The 23,208-nt window shown below is 53.1% G+C and overlaps 9 protein-coding genes across 9 annotated transcripts; 1 reads left to right on the top strand and 8 right to left on the bottom strand.

Annotated features, from left to right (window-relative positions):
- Window positions 1-366: 366 nt before the first annotated feature.
- Window positions 367-2,682, bottom strand: CKM354_000965300 (uncharacterized protein; the record flags this gene model as incomplete). The annotated part of the gene is made up of 1 exon (XM_044805079.1): window positions 367-2,682. One exon carries the CDS (start codon window positions 2,680-2,682, stop codon window positions 367-369), a length of 2,316 nt encoding a protein of 771 aa, XP_044661014.1.
- A 1,011-nt stretch (window positions 2,683-3,693) lies between these two features.
- Window positions 3,694-6,292, bottom strand: CKM354_000965200 (uncharacterized protein; the record flags this gene model as incomplete). Its single annotated transcript, XM_044805078.1, has 2 exons — window positions 3,694-5,957; window positions 6,160-6,292. The coding sequence occupies 2 exons, from the start codon at window positions 6,290-6,292 to the stop codon at window positions 3,694-3,696; spliced, it is 2,397 nt and encodes a 798-aa protein (XP_044661013.1).
- A 665-nt stretch (window positions 6,293-6,957) lies between these two features.
- Window positions 6,958-9,354, bottom strand: CKM354_000965100 (uncharacterized protein; the record flags this gene model as incomplete). The annotated part of the gene is made up of 3 exons (XM_044805077.1): window positions 6,958-8,106; window positions 8,174-8,524; window positions 8,908-9,354. The coding sequence occupies 3 exons, from the start codon at window positions 9,352-9,354 to the stop codon at window positions 6,958-6,960; spliced, it is 1,947 nt and encodes a 648-aa protein (XP_044661012.1).
- Window positions 9,355-10,400: 1,046 nt separating this feature from the next.
- CKM354_000965000 (uncharacterized protein) lies at window positions 10,401-11,030 on the bottom strand (the record flags this gene model as incomplete). The annotated part of the gene is made up of 3 exons (XM_044805076.1): window positions 10,401-10,422; window positions 10,490-10,607; window positions 10,658-11,030. 3 exons carry the CDS (start codon window positions 11,028-11,030, stop codon window positions 10,401-10,403), a joined length of 513 nt encoding a protein of 170 aa, XP_044661011.1.
- Window positions 11,031-11,648: 618 nt separating this feature from the next.
- On the bottom strand, window positions 11,649-12,338 carry CKM354_000964900 (uncharacterized protein; the record flags this gene model as incomplete). Its single annotated transcript, XM_044805075.1, has 1 exon — window positions 11,649-12,338. The coding sequence occupies one exon, from the start codon at window positions 12,336-12,338 to the stop codon at window positions 11,649-11,651; it is 690 nt and encodes a 229-aa protein (XP_044661010.1).
- Window positions 12,339-13,538: 1,200 nt separating this feature from the next.
- CKM354_000964800 (uncharacterized protein) lies at window positions 13,539-14,579 on the bottom strand (the record flags this gene model as incomplete). The annotated part of the gene is made up of 2 exons (XM_044805074.1): window positions 13,539-13,736; window positions 13,986-14,579. 2 exons carry the CDS (start codon window positions 14,577-14,579, stop codon window positions 13,539-13,541), a joined length of 792 nt encoding a protein of 263 aa, XP_044661009.1.
- Window positions 14,580-15,076: 497 nt separating this feature from the next.
- On the bottom strand, window positions 15,077-16,290 carry CKM354_000964700 (uncharacterized protein; the record flags this gene model as incomplete). The annotated part of the gene is made up of 2 exons (XM_044805073.1): window positions 15,077-15,464; window positions 15,515-16,290. 2 exons carry the CDS (start codon window positions 16,288-16,290, stop codon window positions 15,077-15,079), a joined length of 1,164 nt encoding a protein of 387 aa, XP_044661008.1.
- A 491-nt stretch (window positions 16,291-16,781) lies between these two features.
- CKM354_000964600 (uncharacterized protein) lies at window positions 16,782-18,120 on the bottom strand (the record flags this gene model as incomplete). The annotated part of the gene is made up of 3 exons (XM_044805072.1): window positions 16,782-17,250; window positions 17,307-17,475; window positions 17,526-18,120. The coding sequence occupies 3 exons, from the start codon at window positions 18,118-18,120 to the stop codon at window positions 16,782-16,784; spliced, it is 1,233 nt and encodes a 410-aa protein (XP_044661007.1).
- Window positions 18,121-19,329: 1,209 nt separating this feature from the next.
- CKM354_000964500 (uncharacterized protein) lies at window positions 19,330-23,028 on the top strand (the record flags this gene model as incomplete). The annotated part of the gene is made up of 5 exons (XM_044805071.1): window positions 19,330-20,400; window positions 20,463-21,341; window positions 21,397-21,589; window positions 21,669-21,834; window positions 21,909-23,028. 5 exons carry the CDS (start codon window positions 19,330-19,332, stop codon window positions 23,026-23,028), a joined length of 3,429 nt encoding a protein of 1,142 aa, XP_044661006.1.
- Between the last annotated feature and the right edge of the window lie 180 nt (window positions 23,029-23,208).

Below are 23,208 nucleotides of genomic sequence, written 5' to 3'. Positions count from 1 at the left end.
GAGGTCAGGAAACGGACTCTGATACGTATGCCCAGGAGATCTGTCTCATCTAGCCTCTGTTACATATGCCCAAGAGGTCTGTCTACCTGCTCTACGCTCTGATACATACGTCCAAGAAATTCATTTCACCGCCATGTTTGCACCATCTTCACATTCTGCACGCAGTAAGGCCTAAAGCATATGCTTGCATCAATAAAACTGATACGAAGTGCAGAATCAGAAGACGAGGTGGGAGCAGAAGAGAACATGGAAGGCAAGAGCGGAAGGCCTTGAAATTGAGACAAGAGAAAGGAACGATTCAGAGCGCCTGCAAGGCGTCGAGGCTGCTGTACATTGAGTATTTGAGCAGCGTGGAGTGCACGCCATCTATTTCCTCCCTTTAATGTACTTTGCTTTGGAGCCCTTCCCGCGTGCTTTGTCCTTTTCTCTCTGCTTGCTGACTTTCGCCAACTTCTTGTCCGACGACTCCTTGCCCTGAGTTGTGGCTTTCTTGCTGAGCTTCCACTCTCCTCCAGACTTGCGATCGTCCTTTGCCTGCAGCTTCTTCTTATCCTTGTTCGAAAGCTTGCCGCCCTTCTTCTTCTTGGTCTCGACAGCCTCAGGACCATTCAGCAGAGCCCGACCACGATCTTTCGCCGCCTGCTTCTCCTTTTCACTCTCGAACCACGTCTTCTTTGGCCTGGACTTGATCTCGTCCTCGTATTTCACCATGTTGTCCGCTTTGCTGAGCTGCTTATCGACCACATTGAGAGCTTTCTCTTCCTTCTCTTCACGCAAGACATCCTCAATCTCGTCCGCCAAAGCTTCGATCCGCGAATGCCAAGCATCTGCCTCGTGAGCTTCGATCGTGCGCTGCTTGATGATTGCTCCCTGCGCCTTGCCTGCCTTGACAGCTGCCTTGACAACTTTCCTGTCCGGCTCAGCGGCGAGCGTGCAGGCTCGACCAGTACGTCCGGCACGTGCAGTTCTTCCGACACGATGAAGGTAGATCTCATGCGTTTGTGGTGCTTCGTAGTTGATGACAGTGTCAATGCCTTTGATATCCAGACCACGAGACGCAAGATCGGTTGCGAGCAGGAAGTTCGCTTTGCCTGTTCGGAACGACTCGATCGCATTGATACGCTGCTCTTGAGACAGGGTACCATGCAACTCAGCAGCCTTCAAACCGACCAACGCGAAAATAACGCGCACTCGATGCGCTTCTTTCTTTTGTCGGAAGAAGATAATCACCCGATCCGTGTACACTTTCTCGCAAAGATGCAGCAGGTAGGCAAGACGCTTCTTCTCCCGGCCCGGTCGCAGACGTACGAATTCCTGCACGAGGCCCTTCACTGTCTGCTGCTTTGAGTCCACCATGAGTCGCACAGGTCGCTGCAGACCTGAGCGAATCAGATCATCAACCTTGCTTGTCATGGTAGCAGAGAAGAGCATAGTCTGGCGAGACTTGGGAATCTTCGTCAAGATCTCGTTCAATTCATCCGCGAACCCTTCCTCGAGCATACGATCGGCTTCGTCCAGCACCAAAATCTCGACAGTGCTAACGTCGAATCCAGTGCTGTTTCGCTCAAGATCGATGAAACGACCTGGAGTGGCAATGACGATGTCCGGCCGAAGCTTTAGTGCCTTCTCCTGCTCGCGAGAGTTCAGACCACCAATTGCCTGCCCGAAAGTGATGTCGGTGAAGGCCGCCAGTTTCTTCGCGACATTAAAACATTGCAATGCCAGTTCTCGAGTAGGCATGAGGATAACGACACGAGTTGTAGCTGTGCGCTTCGGCCGAAACATGAGACGTTCCAAAATGGGAATGATGAAGGCTCCTGTTTTTCCTGAACCAGTCTCGGCGCCTCCGACCAGATCTCTCCCTTCGAGGGCAACAGGAATACTCTTGGCCTGGATCGGAGTAGGCTTGTCGAAACCCACTGAAGCAAGGCCTCGCAAAATCGGTCGGGAAAGGTTCATCGTGTGGAATGCAGTCGCTGTGGGTTTGGAGCTGTCCATGTCGTTCGCAAAGAACTTGTTGCGCTTCTCCTTCTCCACGACATCTTCAGCTGCCTCGGATTCAGACCCATCTGCCATATCGTCGGGGTGTGGCACATGTGCTGCCACTTCCGCTTTGTCGCCAGAGTCTTCTCCGTCTTGGTTCCCATCGTCCTCACTGTCCTCGTCCCCATCCATACCCTCAAAGTCTCCATTCAAGCCTTCCATTGCCGTCGAAAATTCCTCCTCGCTGTCTCCATCTTCTTCAGCATCATTTACAGCATCGTCTTCTTCCTCTTCATCTTCCTCGTCATATGCTGCTGCTATCCCTTCGTCTTCGCTGTCCTCACTATCGCTGTCACTGCCACTCGCATCGTCTTCGGCTTTCGCTGGGGCCTGCTTCGCTCGTTTTCGCGCAACAATCGCATCGATATTGCCTGGCTCGTTGATCGCTCCATTGCCAGCCAGTGCCCACGCATCCAGATCATCCAACTCAGCAGCTCCTCCTTCATTCTCAAACTCGAAGTCTGAATCGAGGTCCTCATCCTTATCACTTTTCTGCTTCTTAACCGCACTTTGCGCTGCTACCTCTCTTTTCCGTTTCTTGTTCTGTGTGGCTGGGGCCTCCTCTATCTCCTCCTGCTCAAACTCCTCGTCTGAGACGTCTCCATCAGATAGTGTCCCAATCAAGTCGTCGAATGCCATGTTGCGAATGTGAGCGGGATCGGACCAGCAATAATATTTGAGATCGGATGCTCGAGAATTCCCAAAAGTTTGTCCAGTCGAGCTAGAATTTAGGCTTCGAAGTTTATCCGATGCCGATGCCACAACCTTGTCTGTCGTCTCCTCCTCCGCTTGCACGCCCGATCACCAATCTTGCGAAAATTCATTGCTATTTACTGCAAAAACGAGTGTGATAAGCTAACTAGGCCCCCAACGTAAGGCCATGTGCAAAGCTCAGTACATCACAAACCAAGGATCGCCTTTCATGCCCTTCGGGTCAATCGAAGAGCGTTTTGGCACATTCTCGGATTACTTCGTAGCTGTACGACTTGTAGGACGCGTGTTGCACACTCCTTGAAGTGTCTAACCTTATCGCCACCAACAAAATGACTTCGATGCAGCAAGATGCGTCACAGCTCTTTGCTGCAAAGCCATGATTCAGTTCCTCAACGCTAGAAGGTACAGTACAGTTGCTATCTATTGCCCAGCCTCGGTTATGCTTCCCTTCGCGCGAAATGATAATAAAACATGGTTCGCTGCGACCCTTGAAATCTTGCCATCTGCACTTCTTTCAACGTGAACTTGATGGCGTATCAGCACAGTTTCCGGTCAAATTGCAAGATAATGCTTTAGAGGTTGGAGAAGTATCCTCACAATGGCAATATTCGTCCTACAGTGCACGTCGGCCATTACTCCGATACTCAAGGCTTTCACAAGACGGTGCTGGTGATGAACTTTACCAACATTAACTGAAGAGGCGATCCTTGCGAGTTTGGGGCATTCATTGATAGGATATGAAACTGCCACTCTGATTGCAGTGATGGAGCATAGTGAAGGAACCGAATTCGGCATGCGAATACGATCTTGCACCAAGCTCTCAGAATCCCGGTCCGTCTGACAGTATGACAAAGCAAGATCGAGGCTGGTATACTAGTCGCCCATGTTCCGAGAACCCTTCGACTTTTCACCACAGCACAAACGGCACTTTGCAACCTAGTACTCGATCGTCTTGACCTTTTCTCTCGTCTCTTGGCTGAGATCGTCTGGCTTGATGAAACCCATCTGCAATGCGTCGCCCCAGAAGAACATCGCCCGGTGCTGCGCATAACCAAGATAATCGAATTCTTCATCCTCAGCGACTGGCTCGTCACCCTGCTGTTCCTTCAGGATCTCCTTATACTGGTCTGCTCTCTCGCCAAGCAGGTTCTCTGGAGTTTCACTCTCGCTTTCACTAGCCACAGCACTGCCGTCGAACAGCGGCATGCCAGGAACTTTGGCTTGGATGATGCCCCAGGCAATCCACTGAGCGGTGTTGGCTAGGCGCCACATTCTCGTCTCATCCAGAAGACGCTTCACTTCTGCGTCCTCTCTCTTCTTCTGGGCATCCTCTTCCGCTGGCACAGCGGCAGTCTGCGATGGAGTTCGGACATCAAGCATGAAATCCGATATGCTGGTCGTCGATCTCTTGATGGGTTCCGGCTCTCGGGCGTCAGAAGAAGTCGACGCCGGAGCCAATTTCGGAGTCGACACGTTGAATTGTGATCGATGGCGCACATATGCACGGACGAAGCGATCTTGCTCCTCTGGCGTGGGATACATGTTCGCTTGCATTCCGTAGGGCTTCTTCTCGTCGTGGTAATTGTAGCACCACTCCGTGAAGTGGTTGGCGAATTCAAGGCCAGGAGTGTTGGCATTGGAGTACTCGAAATCGATGACGATAAGCTGTTTGTGGGTATTCGATGGTAAGAGCAGTGGACTCTCGCCTGACGGGATCTGTCGCAAAATATTGCCATACTGCGTGTCGTTGTGCGCGAAAACAAGCGCTTCCTGGAGACGTTTGGTACCGCCATACTGTTGTTTCAGCCAGTCACGGTACTGCTCAAGGACCGCTCTGAACTGCTTCCAGGGAACGCCACAGATGTACCCACGACGCAGCCATGCTCGGTTCCCCACTGGCTTCTCGTCCGGCGACATTCCTTCGAATTGTCGATCCATCCATGTAACAATTTGTTCGACACGATCAACCCATTTGTCCCAATTACGCCACACGAATGGTCCGTCAGCGCGCTCCTGGTCAAGAAGCTCCACGCCGTCATGAAGCTCACGCATACGTTTGGCGATCTGGCGACTCGTATCAGGGTCCCGAAGCTCTTGAGGCGTCAGTGGTTTTGCGTGGAAGAATTCCTCGAAGCGACCATTGGCAAAGGTGCCCAAAAGTCTTGGGCCAATTCTTTTGCGGCCTAGACGCCGCAGAATGGCCAGCTCAGCCTCGCGATCGATCAGATGTCCCACCTGCGGTCCATAGATTCTGAGCAGAAGCTTTGGCGGGGCCTTCTTGACGCCTACGACATTACCTTGCGCATCGTGCTTCTCGAGAGGAAGATCAGTGGGCGGAGAGACCACATACACAGCGTTTGTCAGAGCACCACTAAGTCTCTCCACGCTGATTGCAGCACTCCATTCCATGGGAACCTTTCGCCAGCCCTTGACACGCAGTGTGTGTGTCAGCCGTGTGATCTCGAACTTGAATTTAGCCCATGCGTCTTGGTCGCGGTGAGACGCAATCTGCTTGAGCTCATCATCGCCTTCCTCATCAGACAAGTCCGAAGCGCCTCCCGAATATGCTAAAGTCTTGGAGTTGTCCAGCGCAACTTCGCAGCTCGGTACATGGAGTTCGTTGTCTAGTGTTTCTGTGTCTGTGGCACTAGCTGCAGAAGACTGTTTGCGACTGTGGAGAAGCTTGCGAACGGAAGTCTTACTACCGAGCAACGAGCCTTTCCGAGCGGAGGATCTCCTAATAGCCAAGTTCTGTCGCACAATTTGCTCCAGCTTGTTGAGTTCGAGGGACTCATCGGACGCATCAGAGCCTCGCCGCGTGCGTTGTGACGCACGATCTTCCGGCTGGCCGCCTTCGTCCGGTGTTGAGAGCGTAGCTGGTTCGTGTGGGCCATGCCTGCTAGCTTTGCGGCGATGTCGCTTCTCGCGCTTGTCTTTGATCCAGCTGGAGATTTGCGTAATCAAGTGGTCATAATGATCAGTCTCATCTTCATCTTGGTCCTCTTGGGTCTGGCCAGCCCCATCCGCATTCACACAGAGCGGCTTGTTGCAGGGACTCGCAGGAGGCCGTCCGGACAAGCGATACGAGCGCGGCTTGACAGTGGGCTTCCTCGAACAGTCGCACCTAAGATCTTCAACGCTTTTCTGGTTACCGAGTATCAGAGGAGAAATGGTCTCTGGATGTTCAGCGATCGTGACAGCTGCGAACGAAGCAATGAGCGTGGGTTCTGGCAACAGCAGAGGGGATATCGCTGGGGAAAGAGTCGACATCGCGGATGCCTGACCCGGTCGATTTGCAGATTGCGGTGACAGGTGCAGAAGTGGCAGAAACGAGAGTCACATGACGTGCACAAAGCGGGCAGTGACTGTCGTGCAAGTGCAAGTGAGGGGAGCAAGACGTACATTTCAGTGGTGATCGCGGCGACACGGCACCTTGACCTTGACTGAGGCCCAGGTACGAGCTGGGTGAAGCGCACTGAGCAGAGTCGTGCTTCACTTCAGCAGCCTCAGGCGTGCTCTTCTGAGAATCAGGCATGTTTGCTGGCGGACGAGGTGAGGTCTGAGCAAGCGGTAGGCGTGGCGTCAAACGAGTCACAGGACGATGACGGAGCCGTGGTGGAACAAGGGGGTGCAACGGCTGCACAAAACGAAACGGTAATGGCCAAACGGTGACGAGCGCGGCAGAGCTCACGTAAGAAGCAGAAACGGTGGAGGTGACATCGATGGCTCCAGCAGAATTTCGCACTCTCAAGTTTTTCGGACAACATGTCTCACGCACGCTCTTTCCATCGCTCGACTACGAAATCTTGATTTTCTGTCGGCCAATCAAATCACTGCGTGCAAGCGAATCAGGCCCATCGGCAGGACATTTTTTCCGAATCGGTCCTATTGTCTCCCATCTAGATCTGCCCATATCAGCTGATAGATGCCTTGTGACCATTACGAGGCATTTCGAGAAGGCAATGATCCATGTATCTGTAGTCACGACCAGGCGTTGTTGGAAACGAAGACTTTTGATTCTGTGCTCGCTAGACGATTTTCTTACTACAGTACGGCTGGGCGTGTCACTCGCGCGCTGCCTTAGCGAATCCAGGCCAGATGAGCTCGTCTGATCTTTGAACTCGTTCTTAGAAACCTTTGCTTGAAAGTGCTGCTCAAAGCCCTCGTTTGGAAGTGCTCCTGAACTTGAACGATTGGACTTCAACTCGTCTGAAAGCCCTTGTTTGGAAGTGCTCCCGAGAACTTGGTCGACTGAACTCCGACGTTCACGTTCGCACTGCCTGCCTTGACAAGTGCCTTGTTCAGGTTGAAGATCTTTGGCTGAGCGACGGACTCAGCCGTCAAGAAGCCTCCCGTCACTTCGCCAATGAACTTCTCGAAATCGCGACTCTCCTTGATGCGACACTTTCTCGTGTACTCGACGTGACTCATGAGAGCTGTGACCTCGTCGAAACGCTTGAAGCACCACGGGCACCGGAACATCTTGATCCAGTGCATGTCACGGAAGTGTTGCTCGATCTCACGGGGAGTCTTGTAGGTGCAGTACATGGCCTCGTTTGCGCAAGCTGGAAATGGGCAACAGTAGCCGTCCAGCAAGGGACTGTAGAAGCGCTCGGCGGAGTAGTTCGGGTCTGTTGGGTTCCAGAAGTGGGTGTCGAGGATGTTGGGATTCTGCGCGAGACGATGTTCCTGGATGGCTTTCCAGTCGCCAGCTGGCGGCGTGGGTTGCGCAGCAGGAAACAGTTTCTTGGTCGTGTTCTCCGTATCCCAAGCACTGGAAGCATTGGCGTGTACGACCTTGCGATTTGCTGAAGAGTGTTGCGTGGTCGCAGAAGAATTCGGTACTGTGGTAATCTTGAGAGCACCACGACGGCTCGTTCCCTTCGAACCTAATGACATCGTTCGCATGCCGTCCGAGAGGTCTTTCGGCGCGTTCTGCGGCTTGGGCTTCGGCCACGACCCCTGTGAAGCAGAGGTGGCCTCACCTGAACGAAAGTCCATGAGATCGACCTCGGGCTTCATCGGTCGGTAGCCTCCCATCTGAGCGTCGTCGTCCTGATCGATCAGAGACACACCTCCTTGCTCCTGATCCGCTGCTTCACTTCCATCAGTGACCTCGCGTAGGTCGAAGCTCTCGGTAGGTTGCTGATACGCAGACAGGGCGTGCTGGAACTGATCGGGACCTTCCATGACCTGGTTGAGTATGTACTTGTGATTGATGCAAGCATGAAGCATCCAGCGTCGGATTTCCTTGCATTCGTCACGCTCGATGTGACCGATCATGTGTGTAGCGCGGAGGAATTTCGTTTGGCAGCCGGGGCAGTCAATGTCCTGGTCTGCCGGGTGCATCTGTCGCGAGGTTGCGTTAGTGCCACTGCGTCGCTCCTGAAATTAGGAACCGCATGGTCGGACTTACCTGAGTTCGGTGTAACTTGCGGCCGTCGAAACTCTTGAAGTTCTCACCACAGAACTCGCACACGATATGGCGAGGCTTCTCGTCCCTCACCCTCTTCCTACCCTCAATGAAAGGCGCCATCATGTCCACCTTGTGCTGCAGGAGCTCGTCCCAATCATCGCAGTCGACGTCGCACTTCTTGCAGTAGTAGTGCTCTGGGGTCTCGATCTTGTGGTTTTTCATCTCTTGCCTGCTGTTGAAGCGATGCTGGCAGTCCGCATATGTGCAGGCGATGCCCCTCTCTCTTCGAGGCGTGTCTTCGGAAGTGTCCGACATCTTGATGGGTGATGTTGTGGGTTGTGGTGGGAGGAGCTGCGAAGTTCGGCTGTCAATGGGAAATTAAGGTGAGTTGGCTGTCGCGGTTGCCTTGTGAGCTATGTGGAACAATGCGCGTGCATGTAGAAGTGAAGCTTCTTGGCGCTTCAGTTCAACGCGCACAAACGTGAAGAAGTCGTGATCGATAAATCGGATTACTCATAAGTTTATGCTTCTCAAAGAATCTTGCAACGCTAAACACATCAGATTGACAACAACACTCATCGACACGACAATCGGAATCCTAGAGCGACGGATCGAGCACCAGGACCATCGCTCAAGGAGCCGGCTAGCACCTCGCTGCTACAGAGTTCCTTCCTGAAGTGAAGACCGAATTGTCAGCAAGTGCGACATGCTGTCACTGACATCTAAGAACTTACATCTGAGGATTTCGCACTATCGCTATCACTCCTTCGCTTCCCGGCCTCGATGGTGGTCCGGTTGCCAAACTCCTTCTCATCGGCATCCTGGGTAAACGGCGCGACTTGCTCGGCATTCGCCACTGAGGCTTGTGATCGCACTCGCGCGAGAATGCGCTGTTGACGTTCCCGAATACATGGAGGACGATCTTGACGTGCCTCGAATTGCATGGCGTCGAGCAGGTTGCCGCTAGGACTACGCACATGCCCTCCCTCTGGAATGTCTGCTGGGTCGATAAGCGCTGATAGCTTGTTCTTCGGTAGGGCTGAATGTGGCCGTATGGCGACAGGTTGAAGTTTGGCGAGTCGGACTGTATCTTCAATGCTTGCCATGGCATCGGGCCAGCCGGCCTGTGTAGGGTCGCGAGATCGGCGCGCTCTGATTGCTTTCCATGGTATGCAGTCCATGCGGTTGATGTACTTAGGTGACCGTGCGACGAGAAGTCCGAGAGAGCAAGATGTGTTTCGTGCTTGAATGATGTTGGCAGCAATATCGCTCCGAGTGAGCTTATGCACAGGCACCTTTCTATCAGTGTGATTTGTTCCGGGCCTGTATCGAACTCTCTGAGCAGTGTCAGGACACCGAGTGCTAGTCTTGATTAGTATAAACAGTCGAAAGCAATGCCCTGGCAAGCAACTCGGGACACGATGTTGAACAGCGTGAACAACTGGTAATGAGGATGAGAAGCCTGGCCTAGGGGTCAAGACAGCCTGCAGGCGGATCAGCTTGTCTCATCGAATACTATTGTCTGCCGTACGCCAATCGTCACGGAAGTCGGCCACCAAGCATGTGTCGGACCGGGGATCACGATGTTTCAACCCATGGAGACATTTCCGAATTGGCAAAGCCCAGTGGCTGGCTCGTTAGTTGTGACGACCCCTCGAAACCAGCAGTTTTCATTGCAGCATATGCAGAGCACTTCACGTTGTCAGCATTCTATTTAACGTTCAGCCTACCAGTCATCAATAGACATCACGAAACATCCAATCGGCACCGCCGCAGGTGCATTGCCGGAGACCCTTGGCGAGTCGTGCGCGTGGTTTCGGAGGCCCGAACATGCGCTCGTGCGCGAGGGTGTATGCATCCCAGACATCCGTTCCGTTGTGTGAAGGAGTGACGCTGATTAAGTCGTCGCGGCAAGCCGAGACTGTATGTCGGCGAAGTGATCTGTGGCGCAGCTCGCTCGGTGAATGTCATTAGCACATATATGCGAGTCCAGCCTGGCTCCGCACATCAGAACAGATATCCATAGACACTGACGCGTTCGTGTCTCTCACGGCCTCGATTATTTCACTGTCTCGCTTCGGTAGACAGATTGCCTTGATTATGCTGCAGGAGGCAGAGATACAAAGAGCAAAGGTTGGAGCTCATCTGGCAGAATACATAGCATTGAAGTCGCGGACCCGAAGGCGCGTTTCTATTTTGTTTTCTGGCGGTAGTCCAGCATGCTGACCTAAAATCGGGTATATGGTAACCTGTAATGATCCAGGCTGTCAGTCTCGGTCTAGACACAACAACGATTCATGGAAATGTTTATCATACCATTTTCCACGCAAAGTGATCTTGACCCAGTCGCCCTTGTCGTCTGTCTCCTTCTCTACCTTCGTGGAGAAGGAAATAGCAGACATGATTCCATCGCCGAACTTCTCGTTCAGAATGGCTTGTGCAGAGTCAGATTATGATGTGACAATGAAGGAAATAGGCCGAGACTCATCTTATAGCTATACCCATAGTTCTGCACAATCTCGTATAACCTGTACATCAATGGCTCACGCGGCGGCATCTCCATAGAACGACCCCGGTCCGGCAACGCCGCGATTTCGGTCTGGAGTAGCACATCTTCTGGAATATCAAGGACCTGCGCGAGCTTCGTGACATCTTCTGGAGATGCATTGGCCTGACCGTAAAAGATCGCTGCGGTGGAGACCTCTTCTCGTCCAAGTGCCTTCGCGATCGTCTCAAACGACAGGTTCTTGCTCTTTTTCGCGGCGAACAGCACGGAACTGTGGGCTGGTAGCTTCGGCGCAAGATCCGCCGTGAGGACCGTGATGGGGTGGCCGCTGGATGTGCCTTGTGCTGCCATTGTGGTGCTGTCGAATGATCGTAATTTGGTAAAGCCGTGTATGGGTATGCAGCCGCGCCAGTCACGGAAACGAGAGCAAAGGCGCAGCCTTCTATACTTCCCTTTCTATCTCCGCCTCTGTGATTCAAGCAGCTCCAGAGCTGCGAAAGAGGGGCTCCATCCCATGCTTGTAGCAGGGTGCTGCTACGATCTCGGGTTCGTGAGTGGCCAGTGAGTGCGGAGCTCACGCCTGCGTTACTCCACTGATGACATTATGTCTGCGTCGTGTCCTCTATCTATCGAGTGGCTTGCACCCGCTCCGTGGCCGTGAGATATCGCTGCCTGGATGGCCGGATGAAGCGAGCTCAAGCCTGAGAAATGGGAGGGTTGGACACGACCGCCTTGGCCTCTCCTCTCATCTCCATCGCAATGCGTGCACCGCAGCACAGACTCTCGCCGTCGGCCGCAGATAACAAGAGTGCCTACGAGATGAGATGAGATGAGATGAATTGATGACACGAAGAAGCAAGAAGAGCAGATCTGTGTCCGGCATCCGTGGACGCGAGGACGATGCAATTCTGCCGAGGCCGGCCGGCCGCGACAACGCTCACTCTCCACAACCACGAACATGCCAACTACCTACACATAGTCGGGCATATCAACGAACAACTTCGCAGTCTCAGCTCTATATAAGCTCGCCAACGTCTTCGCCTCCAATTCACTATACTTCCGCGTTTTCTGCCACCTCGCGCACCAAATATCCGCCATGCGATCGAGCTGCTCCTCAATCGACCTCCTCGACCCTAGCGTAAATGTCGCCGTCTTTGTCTTCGTGCCATCCAGATAAAACCGAATATCCAGCCTGCCACGAGGATGAAAGAGCTGTCGCAGTGTCCGCATATGGTTCCAGTCAATACTGAGGGGTGCCGGTGGGCTCTGCTGCCCTTTGAAAGACGCCAGGCTTATGGTGACATATCGCATTTCTCGGGCTTGCTCACGCCCTATTGTATGCACCCATTTCTGAATCTGCTTGATGACCTGGCTCTTTTGCTCGCTTTTGAGGTATTCCGTTTGTATGCAGAATCGATTGATGGAATAGTACACTGGCAGCGTCTCCCATCGTAGTTGTCTGCAGACTGTCGGCAGGCCACGGATGAGTAGAGGAGAAGCTTCCTGTTGATCGGTCGAGGGATACGCTGCGAAGCCATCATCCTGGCTGCCACGGCCGATATATATCGTTTCGAGTCCGTGGTCTCCTTCTAGCAGGCTGTATTCGTAGATCGCGTTGCGCAGCTCTGCTGGCAATCTGCTCAACAATGAGTTCTCCATGCTGGGTAGCAGAGTTGACCTCAGCGATACTGAAGAGAAATAAAGGTGCTGTGGGGTGGATCGTTGTCACGAGCAGTTGCCCGCGTGTTTGGTTCCTGCTTGTAACCCAGTGACACTTGTCTCAGATAGGACGCAAAGAGACTATGCACTTAGTTGAGCGGAGGGTAGAACGGAAGCTCGAGACAGATTAAACTAGAGCCTTACTCTAGTCTACACTTCTGAGCCTAATCAAACTTTCTAGACATCGGCAGTGGAAAGGGTGAGGGGAGACAGTCGCCTCGGACATGTTCCTGCAGGGACGTTTAGACATCGCAGACCTCCCTTGCCAGATCACGCTTCTGGATGGTCCACGCCGTTGGCGCATGAGCTGATTGGGGCGGACGAGTGCCAGCAGGCACAGGATAGGAAGCAGCTCGCTGTTGAGAGGTGAACCCTGGCGCATGACTTTGTCGATCCATGCAGGGTCCTCGCAAGGCTGAACTTCAGACCGAGTGTTCGGGTGAGTTTCTGCACATACCGACTGCCGGAAAGGATTGAGACTCCGTGCTCTTCTACTCACGGAACTCGAGTGCACTTAGATCATCGTATCTCTGCCTTGTGCAGCGTAGCTCAGGCGATCTGTCTCGACAAGCGAGGCAATCGCGGAACCCAATTGACGAAAGAGATCACAAAGTGAGCGTATTTCCCAATGTTCGGTTTGTTGTCCGCAACTAGACATACGACGAATCTCCCGATCAAGTTGAGAATATATCCTCTCTCGATGTAGACGTACCTCACGTGTTCCAGCTCGATAGAGTACAGGAGATGAAAGGTTGAAGCACCACAGCCAGCCCTCCGGTCGCAGCGTAACGCATTCGTGGCTGTCTGTCTGACACGCAGTAGCATGCAAGCCGGCATGTATACAGAGAAAAGAAGAGGATTTACGAAGAGGACGACTATTCTCAGTTTCGCAAACTATCGTCTGTGACAACCTCCTGGACGTGTCAACAATTCAGGGAAAGGAAGTAGAAACGGAGAAAGAAAGGTATTTTCAATTCACATGTATTTGCTGTCGCTGCCTGTCTGACATGTGTGCTGGCAACGACGTCTTTGTAAATTCAGAGAACCAATATGCGACATTCTTGATACGCTTACTAACATCTTCGCACGCATCGCTAAAGTGTACACCAGTAACCTTGATAGTCGCAAAGAAAATCAGAGTCAGGCCTCTTCCGCAGGGGTATTATCCAACTCCTCTTTGCTATCGAGGACATTATTCGTCCCGTTGTAAGCCTTGCTAGGCCCGCCGCAATAGTTTGTACAGACTGGCTCTAGCGCTGTCTTCTGGCCGCCAGGCTCTGAAGTTGGTCTCGGGTCCTCAGGCTTTAGAGCTGGCTTCGAAGTTGTCTTCGAAGTTGGCTATGAAGTTGGCTGTGAAGTTGGCTGTGAAGTTGGCTGTGAAGTTGGCTGTGAAGTTGGCTCCATTCCCACACCATTCGGACACATTTCTGGGCAAGGCGGATGCATGCAGCTTTCATATTTGGGGTTCCCCTCAATTTGGACTTCCCCTTGGCCATAAAAATAACATTCTGGGTCTTTCCTGTAGCGCATCTTGCAATGGGCAGGGCTCCATCCAAACCACATTTTACTAGCTGGGTGACCACGCACCTGACAGCTAACCCAAGGTCTGCCTGCTATCGCTGCTTGCGTAATGTCACCTCTACAGGCCTCGACCGCTTTCCATGCTGGCCAAATGCCCCTGAGTCCCTTGAAGCCGAGCTCGAAGAAATTGCCGCGACAATACCAACCTTCCGTTTTGTATGCTTCCTTACGAGAGCGTCCGCGATGTTCCTCGTCGGTGATGCCGGGCTCTTCTTCATAGATGCCGTGGTACATGTCGTTGAGACAGTATTGGAGGTCAATCGCATTTGTCTTTTTGATATCTCTTGACTCATCATAATACACATCGTTTTGGAGGCCGTGAGCTGTCCAGTCTATTTTCCCCCTGCCACGGTCGGGCCATGGCGGTTTGCTGTAGTAATTCGGACTAAATTGTCCGCGTCCTCTGCCCGGATCGCATCTATAGTATAGGTTGTCCTGTGGGTTGTCAGGTTTGCCAGATGGTTCGTCAGAAGGGTCGTCAGATGGTTCGTCAGATGGGTCCGCAGAAGTGATGTTCAGCGGACTGGCGATGACCAGGTTGTTGACAATAAGGAGACCGAGGATGGCTAGGGTTTTCGCAGAAAGCTTGAAGAGATTCATGGTGGACAGTTGTCACCGGTTGTGGTAGTGCTGTTTCAGAGACTTTTCTGCGCCACAGCTTTGCCTTTGGCCAGACCAGTGGGCTCAGAGCATTTGACTATCCGGAGACAGGGAGAGGCACTTCGGCAGGAGGGTCGGCCTCACATACGGCTGCAGGCAGACCAGCGGGTCGAAAAGATGTATGTGAGAAGGATAGAAGCAAGAGAAAGGCCAGCTGTTAAATCTGGAAAATCCTCGTGACAGGAGTCCTGGAAAGAACTCCGGTAGGCATAAGCATACCTTCCGGTGAAGAAGTGCAGACATGGTTGTATCGAATGTCTTTCGAAGCTTCTGTTAGCCTTGAGAAAGCGGATCCACTTATTGGCAAGTTTTCGTGTATTATCGTTCGGACTCACGGCTCTCACAAGAGATGAAATTACTGATGGGTGCCGTGCCGTGCGGGCTCTTCGCCAGTCCCAGCGGTACGCACAATAGCAACCACCTTGCCGCCATACATCTCACTTCCATCTCTGCCGACTCGGTCCGGATGTTCTCGGCCCCCAGACCTTAACATTCTTTGCTTTCTCGCCAGCCTCTGTCTTCGCGCCGTAGATTTGAGCTACTCGGGCAATATCTCCCTCGCTAATACCGGCTTTGCTCGGATCCGGGCTACCGTCCATGTACACGGCTTGGCTATTGTCTCTCCTGAAAATGACTTTCTTGCCGGGCTCGATTGCGCCGGTGTCGGAGCTGTATATCATTATACTGTCGAAGTCGAATTTGACTGAATCGTCGAAGGCCTGCCATAAGAGCGCGACTTCATCGTGGCCTTCGGCAAAAGTGCTGGACATGGCGTAATCAACGGCTTCGGGGAAGTAGTGCTTGGCTATGTGGCCTCGTCGTGCCCTATGAACTGTCAGCGATTGATGAACATGCTGGGGTAGAACGAACCATACGCAATTTTGACCCTTTGGTCAATTGTCTGATTGTCGTCGAAGTACCCGCGCTCGTCGATGGTCACTCTTCGAATGGCCGCCTCATAGCCGTCTAGGTTCTTGATCTGATACCAGAGATATTGGTCACGATCCGCTCTCTGATGCTCGTGAGCCAACCCGATGACATGGCCAAGCTCGTGCATCATGTACACGACGGCTTTCGCTTCCTGTCGATTTCTGTCCGTGGGTTCATAGCTGCAGAACTTAAGATAATGGCGGGAAGGTGCAGATGGCTCGCCCGGAGAGATATACAAGTAGCCTGTTGTCGATAGAGTCTGGCATCCAGATCCGTCATTCCACTTATGATCATTGTCTCTCGTCTCGTCCGAGATCGCGAGAGCATCCCTAGCCACATTCGGATTGCCGCAAAGACAGTATTTCTCATCGCCACAGCCTGGGTCCGGAATGATGCGAAGTGCTGAGAGGTAGTTGTTACCGTCAGTCCATGCTGGACTCCAACCTGCAGCAGCTCGAAGGACTATCTTGCCCAAGTTCTTTGCCGAGCGTTTATCTTTGAAACAGTATCGAACGGGCATCGTGTTGGGGTCAGAACGCATTGCCGGCCATCGATATCTGTATGGAGTAACGTGTGGGCCATTGCTGGGCATGTCAGGTACACCGAACCATCGCTTTTCCAGACCTTCGTGGGCACCTGCTTCACCTTCGATAGGCGAGCAGGGAATAGTGAAGCGGGGACAGCATGCAAGGAGTACGAGAATGGTAACGGAGAGTCGCATATTGACAGCTGTAAGGGTCGCTGTAGGTCTTGTTGCGAGTTCTTTGTTGAAATGCCATGCCCGACAGACCATGCTTTTGAAAAGATCTTGATACCACGCGATCGTGCGGGCAGGTGAGATATAGAGTCAGCTGAATATGGATCAAGTATCGCCGTGATGATTGCTGCATCATCAATGACTGCGGGAAATGACCTAACCCCTTCGTCAATACCAGAGTCCGCGATGTCGGATAGTCGAGTGTATGGCTGGCGTGTTTCTCCAAAGGTTTATAGTATATCCAACCCAAGGAAATGTGAGATGTGGGATGGGAAGACGACGCCCGGCATGTTTCTCGTAATTATTGACGTACACTGAAGTCGAGCAAAAGTAACGTGTTGGGAAGGGTTTATATTCTATGTCAGCTTCTGCAAGACTCAACATGAGGATCCACACACTGATGGACATAACTGACCGCAAGTTCAGCATTGTGACTTGTGCACACCGCCACAGCACTACTGTGCATTCTTTCCAACCCGATGCTCGTCTCTCTTCGTGAAGTTGCTCTTGTTCGGAGGCGGAACGTCAACCCAAGGCCCATCTCGAATCTTGACCCGCATACCCTGAGGAGACCAGTCGTTCTCACCTGTCTTAGCCGCTTCACACTGTGGCGTTTTGGCATCGTACAGATGTGCAATTGCAGCGATATCACCTTCGGTGATTTTCGCAGGTCCCTCTTTCGACCCTCCCATCCAGACTGGCGAATCATCATCACGCCTCTTAATAATCCACTTCTTCTCATCGTCCGGTTTGCCATCGCCCCCAAGGCAAGAGTCATAGATCATGATACTGTCGTAATCAAAATCCTCAGAGCTTTGTGCCGAAGCAATCATCCGTGCATCAGGTGTTGACGCAAATTGATCGCCTTTCAAGAAGTCTATCAAGATGGGCCAATATTTCCCCGCGATCTTGCCGGTTTCGAAGCTGCAGTATTGCCGGGTCAGTACGTACTCAATGCGTGCGAGGCCTCTTACACATACAGTTTCATTTTCCTGGCGCGTAGAGACATGGACTTCTCGAACAGGTGCTTTGAATCCTGTTGCAGGACTTCGTCAAGTTTGTCGTAGCCTCTTAAGTTCCATGGCTGGAAAATCAAGAACTGGTCTCTATCAGGTCTCTGGTGCTCGTGCAGAAGGCCCAGTGCATGCCCTATTCTTCGATTCAGTGTCTGATCTGGCGTTTCTAAACATCTCTCCTACCTAGCTCATGAGTCATGGCGCGGGCCGCGAGCTCCATTGTCTTCTCTGGACGCCCTGTGTCCCACTCCGCGAAATTGAGATGGTGACGCCAAGGCTGCACGCGTGCACCTGGAGCAAGGTGTTCGTAGCCTACCGTGATTTCGGTGTAACACTCCGGGCCATCGTTCCATTCACCGTCCGCGTCTTTGGTCATGTCGAATATTACCAAGGCATCAGTCTCTTCCCAGCTGTCGTCACAGATGCATTCGGCGGAAGATTTGCACTGTGGATCCGGAACAATCGACATTGAAGTCACTGCTATGGCTGGTGCCCATATTCTGACAGCAGCATCTACTATCTTTCCGAGATTCTTTGCTGACCGTTTGTCCTTGAAGCAGTAGTACAGAGGCTGGGAAATCCGCGGGGTAGTGCACACGACGGGCCAAGCTGATTGACGGGAGAATTTTGATCCTGCGGATGCTTTCAGATTGACAGAATACCATCTTCTGGTGTGTTCGACTCCAGAAGATACTGGATGGTCAGTAACGCCGAGTAAGTATGCATCGCTGAACAGGGCAGCTCCGAGGAGTGAGCTCAAGAATGCAAAGTGCTTCATCTTGCAATGCGTAGTATGACTGCGTTTCGAGACAGCCAATTTGCTCTCGTTACGTTTGTGATGTGAACGTGGAGGATCTGTGGCGGGCTGTCAGCGGTGAAGTAGGCGCCTTCGTGGTCGTGTGAGCATTCGCTGTCAGCACATCTGCATCGAATGAGTCCAGAGAATGACGGTCGACGATGATGGTCGAAGCAGCTGGTCTCTTTCACGAGATAATCTAGTCACGAGCAGGCGCGGGGCATTGTAGGTAACATCAGTTGAAGGGCAATTGTCATGCGTGTGCAACATTGGCATGTTTGTTGATTGTTGAGCAATCACCTCACGACCTCGCGTAGACTATCGATCGAGTAGGCCATGGTTTATGGACGCATGATCCTGTCAATCATGGCTTCAAGCGTGGTCCTGCATCATGTTGTCCGGAATCATCTCGAAGCCAGCGCCAGGCGTGTCTTGAGGGACGAAGGCCATCAGGCTGCATGGATATACAGACAATGGACGAGCTGAAGTCTGCGGCTCGGCAGATGAGGATGGCCACTTGCCAGGGGGCCCTGCCGCCGGACCAGGGAGTCGTCGCGGAGGTCCCACCGTCAGCTGTCCCGCGGCGGGACCAATACGGTGCTGAGGGGGCCATCTCGCGAAGGGGGTCGTCTGTCGTCTTCACTTCCACCAGCGCGTCGGCGGGCGTATGGGCGGACGGCGCAGCAGCAGTTCGTTTGGTCGGCGGCAAAATTGTGAAACGATGAAACGACATGGGAACGCTGGCGCGCCGTCGACGTCATGCTCGAGCGCGCTAAGATTGACCAGCGGCAGCGCCAAGCGACAAACAACAACTCGGGCGCTGGCAGCAGGTTTGCGGTGAGCGCCAACGGCCAGCAGCATACCACACTGCAACTGAGGCGCACTCGAGAGCGGCGCGCGTGAAGTTGACGAGTGTCAAAGAGCACGGCGCAGAGCGAGGACCACGCATTCCACGAGTCGAACGGCCGCTGTACGAACAAACGGCTTGCTGAACGAGCCTCTGCCGATCGATCGCGTCGCACCTGCTCGATTCACCACCAGGAGAAGCACCACCACCACCTCCTCCTCCGCCGCCCGCACTCCCGACAACACTCGCTGGTCGAGCTCCGCTCCCTCCTCTCGCTCGCGCCGACCTCATCGCCCCCCTGCGACCCTCCGCGCTTCGCCCACCATCGAGTTATGAACTAGGCCATGGCCACTCCCGCCGTGAACACCTCGCAGTGCGGCGGCGGCTTCTGGGACCTGCTGACCTGCGGCGGTGGCAGCGCGGGCAATAGCGAAGGCCAGACCATTAACACTCTGCTCGCCTCGCTGATCGGTTCGTTTGCCTCGCTCGGAGCCCAGGTCCTGCTGTTCACCCTCCTCCGCCTGCAGCTGTCGAGAATCTACCGCCCACGATCCTACCTTGTGCCCGAGAAAGAGCGAGTTCCTGCGCCGCCCAAGGGCTTGATCGGTTGGCTCTATCCCGTCCTCACCACCAGCAACCTGACCATCATTCAAAAATGCGGTCTCGACGCCTACTTCTTCCTCCGCTTTCTGCGAATGCTGGTCAAGATCTTCTTTCCCGCCGCCTTCCTCATCCTCCCTGTCCTCCTGTCTGTCAACGCCACGGGCAGTGGTAACAATCGAGGCTTGGACAAGTACTCCATCTCCAACATTGGAGACCAGCAGGGCTATCGATTATGGTCACACACCTTTTTGGCCTGCATTTTCCTGCTGTGGACCGGCTATGTCGTTGTGCACGAACTTCGGAGCTACATTCGTGTCCGTCAGGCTCATCTCACGAGTCCACAACATCGCCTGCGCGCCTCTGCTACCACCGTCCTAGTGCCTGGCATTCCAAGCAAATGGTTGACTTACGAAGCTTTGTCAGGCCTGTACGATGTCTTTCCAGGCGGCATCCGCAATATTTGGATCAACCGCAATTACGATGCTCTCGCGGATAAGATTAATTATCGCAATAAGATTGCTGAAAGTCTTGAAGATGCCGAGACGGTGCTTATCAAAAAGTGTCGCGCTGCGCACATGGAGAAACAGAAGAAAGAAGCGAAGAAAGCCGGTCAGAAGAGCAAGACTAAGACGGAGAAGAAACAGGAGCAAGCGGCCGAGGACGCCGCTGCCGACCGCATGGCCGAGAGTGAAGGCTACAGTGCTGGTGAACAACGAGAAATGCCCCAAGGAGTTCAAGAAGCTGTTGAGGAAGGCGATCATCTTGTTCACGATAAGGAGGGTGCAGATGGCACTAGTGCAGCGGATTCTGAGGTGGGCATCGTGCTTGAAAGCTTCCTGGACAGACGAGAAACGAAAGACTGACTATCGCGCAGAAACGCTCGGCCCAGCTCGATGGTGCACACTCGCGCGCCAGCGACGAGACTCTGACGAGGCCGTCCGGCGGCTCGAGACCCCCTCAGAATGGGCTGGAAATCGAGGAGCCAGAATCACATGGCAATCGGAATTCAGTACTGGATCTGTTCAAGAATAACGACAAATCCCTTCGGTTTCCCTCGCCAGAACCCCACGCAGCAGAGGGCGAGGACGAGTTCCCACTACATACGACACAGACCAGATCGAACGAGGCAAAGCCTTCCGAGGTAAAGAAGACCTGGTGGCAAACGCTGGCTTTCTGGCAATCCGGAGACGATGTTCCTGTCGAGTACGGCAAGGCCTATGATGAGCAATGGGACGAGGACCAAGATGAAGAACCATACTGGCGTCGTTACATTCAGCCCAAAGATCGTGAGACCATGCGGCTGCCGCTGTTCAGCCCTACCTGGTGGCCCAGCATACCCCTCATTGGCAAAAATGTCGATCGCATTTACCACCTGAGGCGTGAACTCGCTCGCATGAATCTGGAGATTGAAGATGACCAGAACCATCTGGAACGATTTCCGTTGATGAACTCCGCCTTCATCCAATTCAACCATCAAATCGCCGCTCATATGTGCTGTCAATCACTCAGTCACCACATTCCACAGCAAATGGCGCCCAGACACGTCGAAATTGACCCTGACGACGTAGTCTGGGACAACCTGTCCATGACTTGGTGGGAACGTATCATCCGCACAGGCATAGTGCTGATAGCCTGTATTGGGTTGATTGTCCTCTACGCAATACCTGTTGTCTTCACATCGCTACTCAATCGAGTGTCGGATCTGACAGCCAGATTCCCGTGGCTCGCATGGCTCAACGACGCTCCATCAGCGGTGAGTTCCCAATGCATTGGCTCCCGCCGTGATCATTATGCTAACGCCTCTACAGGTGATCTCCATCGTCCAGGGTATCCTGCCCCCCGTTCTACTGAGCGTGATACTTCTCCTCGTACCTATGATCTTCAGGTTCCTCGTAACACATCAAGGCGTGCCAACGGGCAACGATAGGGAACTGGGTGTCCAGTCTTGGCTCTTCGCCTTCTTGTTCATCCAAGTGTTCTTGGTGGCAACGATCTCCGGTGGTAGGTGAATCGTCTACGGCCTCGGACTGCCCGCTGTTGTGCTTGTTTGAACCAGCGGTGATGCTAACGCAGTGCACAGGTCTGGTCCAGCTGGCTGTGACGATTGCTAAGAACCCCGCAAGCATCTTGGAAACTATCTCCTCCTCGCTTCCGAAAGCGTCCACATATTTCTTCTCCTACTTAACGGTTCAGGCCTTCTCGAATTCGGCTAGTGCCCTTATTCAGATCGGCAGTCTCTTAGGGTGGTGAGTTGTTCGCACGACTGATATGGCCTCGCAAGGTCCACTCGCACCCAGAACTAGTGCTAACTTGTCTCCAGGTTTATTCTGGCACCCATTCTCGACTCCACCGCACGTCAAAAATGGCGACGGCAAACGACGCTGAATAAGGTGCAGTGGGGCTCCTTCTTCCCTCTGTTCACGAACTTCGCTGTCATCGGCATGATTTACTCCATTATCGCGCCACTGATATTGGTCTTTGTGATCATCATCTTCGCGTTGTTTTGGATCGTCTATCGATACAATGTGCTTTTCGTCTACCAGTTCCGGCACGACACTGGCGGCTTGCTGTTCCCAGTTGCCGTCAATCAGCTCTTCACGGGATTCTACTTCATGGAGCTGTGTCTGATTGGTTTATTTTTCACCTCGAAAGATGAAGATGGAAACGTGTGCTACCCGCAGGCTATCGTCATGATTGTCGCGCTCGCCGCCACCGTTCTCTTCCAAGTGATCTTGAATCAGAGTTTCAAGCCGCTTTTCCAATACTTACCCATTACTCTCGAGGACGAAGCGGTCATCCGTGACGAACAATTTGCAAAGGCGCAGGAGAGCAAGTTTGCGGCGCTCAGGCAGGTACAAAGTGCAGAAGAACACGAAGAAGATGAACACGCGGCAGAAGAGATTGTCAGAACCGAGTCTGAAGGCGCTGTTGGCCGGCCATCCTCATCCAGGCCACGGCCCTCGCATGACTGGAAGAACCGAAATACGCCGCAGCAGCTGTTCACGACGGAAGCATGGAAGAAGGCTGCACCGGAAGCTGTCGCTCGGCTGCGATTTCTGGCCGACGGCAAGAGAACAAAAGGAATGGAGCCAAAGCATGATGTCGAAGCACAGCACACCGTCGGCGACGTCCTCTTCGGCGATTTTGCAGATGAAATTGAGGATCTGACCCCCGAAGATCGCGACCTTCTAGTTCGTTACGCGTTCCAACACAGCGCGCTTCGAGCAAGGCGGCCGGTCGTTTGGATCCCCCGCGACACACTGGGTGTCAGTGACGACGAGATCAAGAGAGCCAAGAAAATGTCCACGGTAATGGTTGGTGGGAAGGAGACGACCAACATTTGGATGAGTAATGAAGGTACCGCCATCGACGGCAAGGGGCGGGTAGTTTTCCGCAAGAGTCCTCCCGACTTTAGTAATGTTGACTTGGTGGCTCTTTAAGCAACATGTAGCTGATTTTGCATCTGGTCAAGCGTTCTTAGCGATATACAGACATCATATGTCGAGCATGCATACACATCTTTCATCCGCGCAACGATTCGCTTCCAACAAGTATCTTTTCATGTACCATGTCGCGCATGTCACCCTGCCCAGGATCGCGGACGGTCGGACGGATCCATG

The sequence above is a fragment of the Cercospora kikuchii genome, assembly GCF_019650295.1.
Source record: "Cercospora kikuchii DNA, contig_00006, whole genome shotgun sequence".
NCBI classification, from domain to species: Eukaryota; Fungi; Ascomycota; class Dothideomycetes; order Mycosphaerellales; family Mycosphaerellaceae; genus Cercospora; species Cercospora kikuchii.
This window is presented reverse-complemented; position numbering and strand designations above follow the sequence as displayed.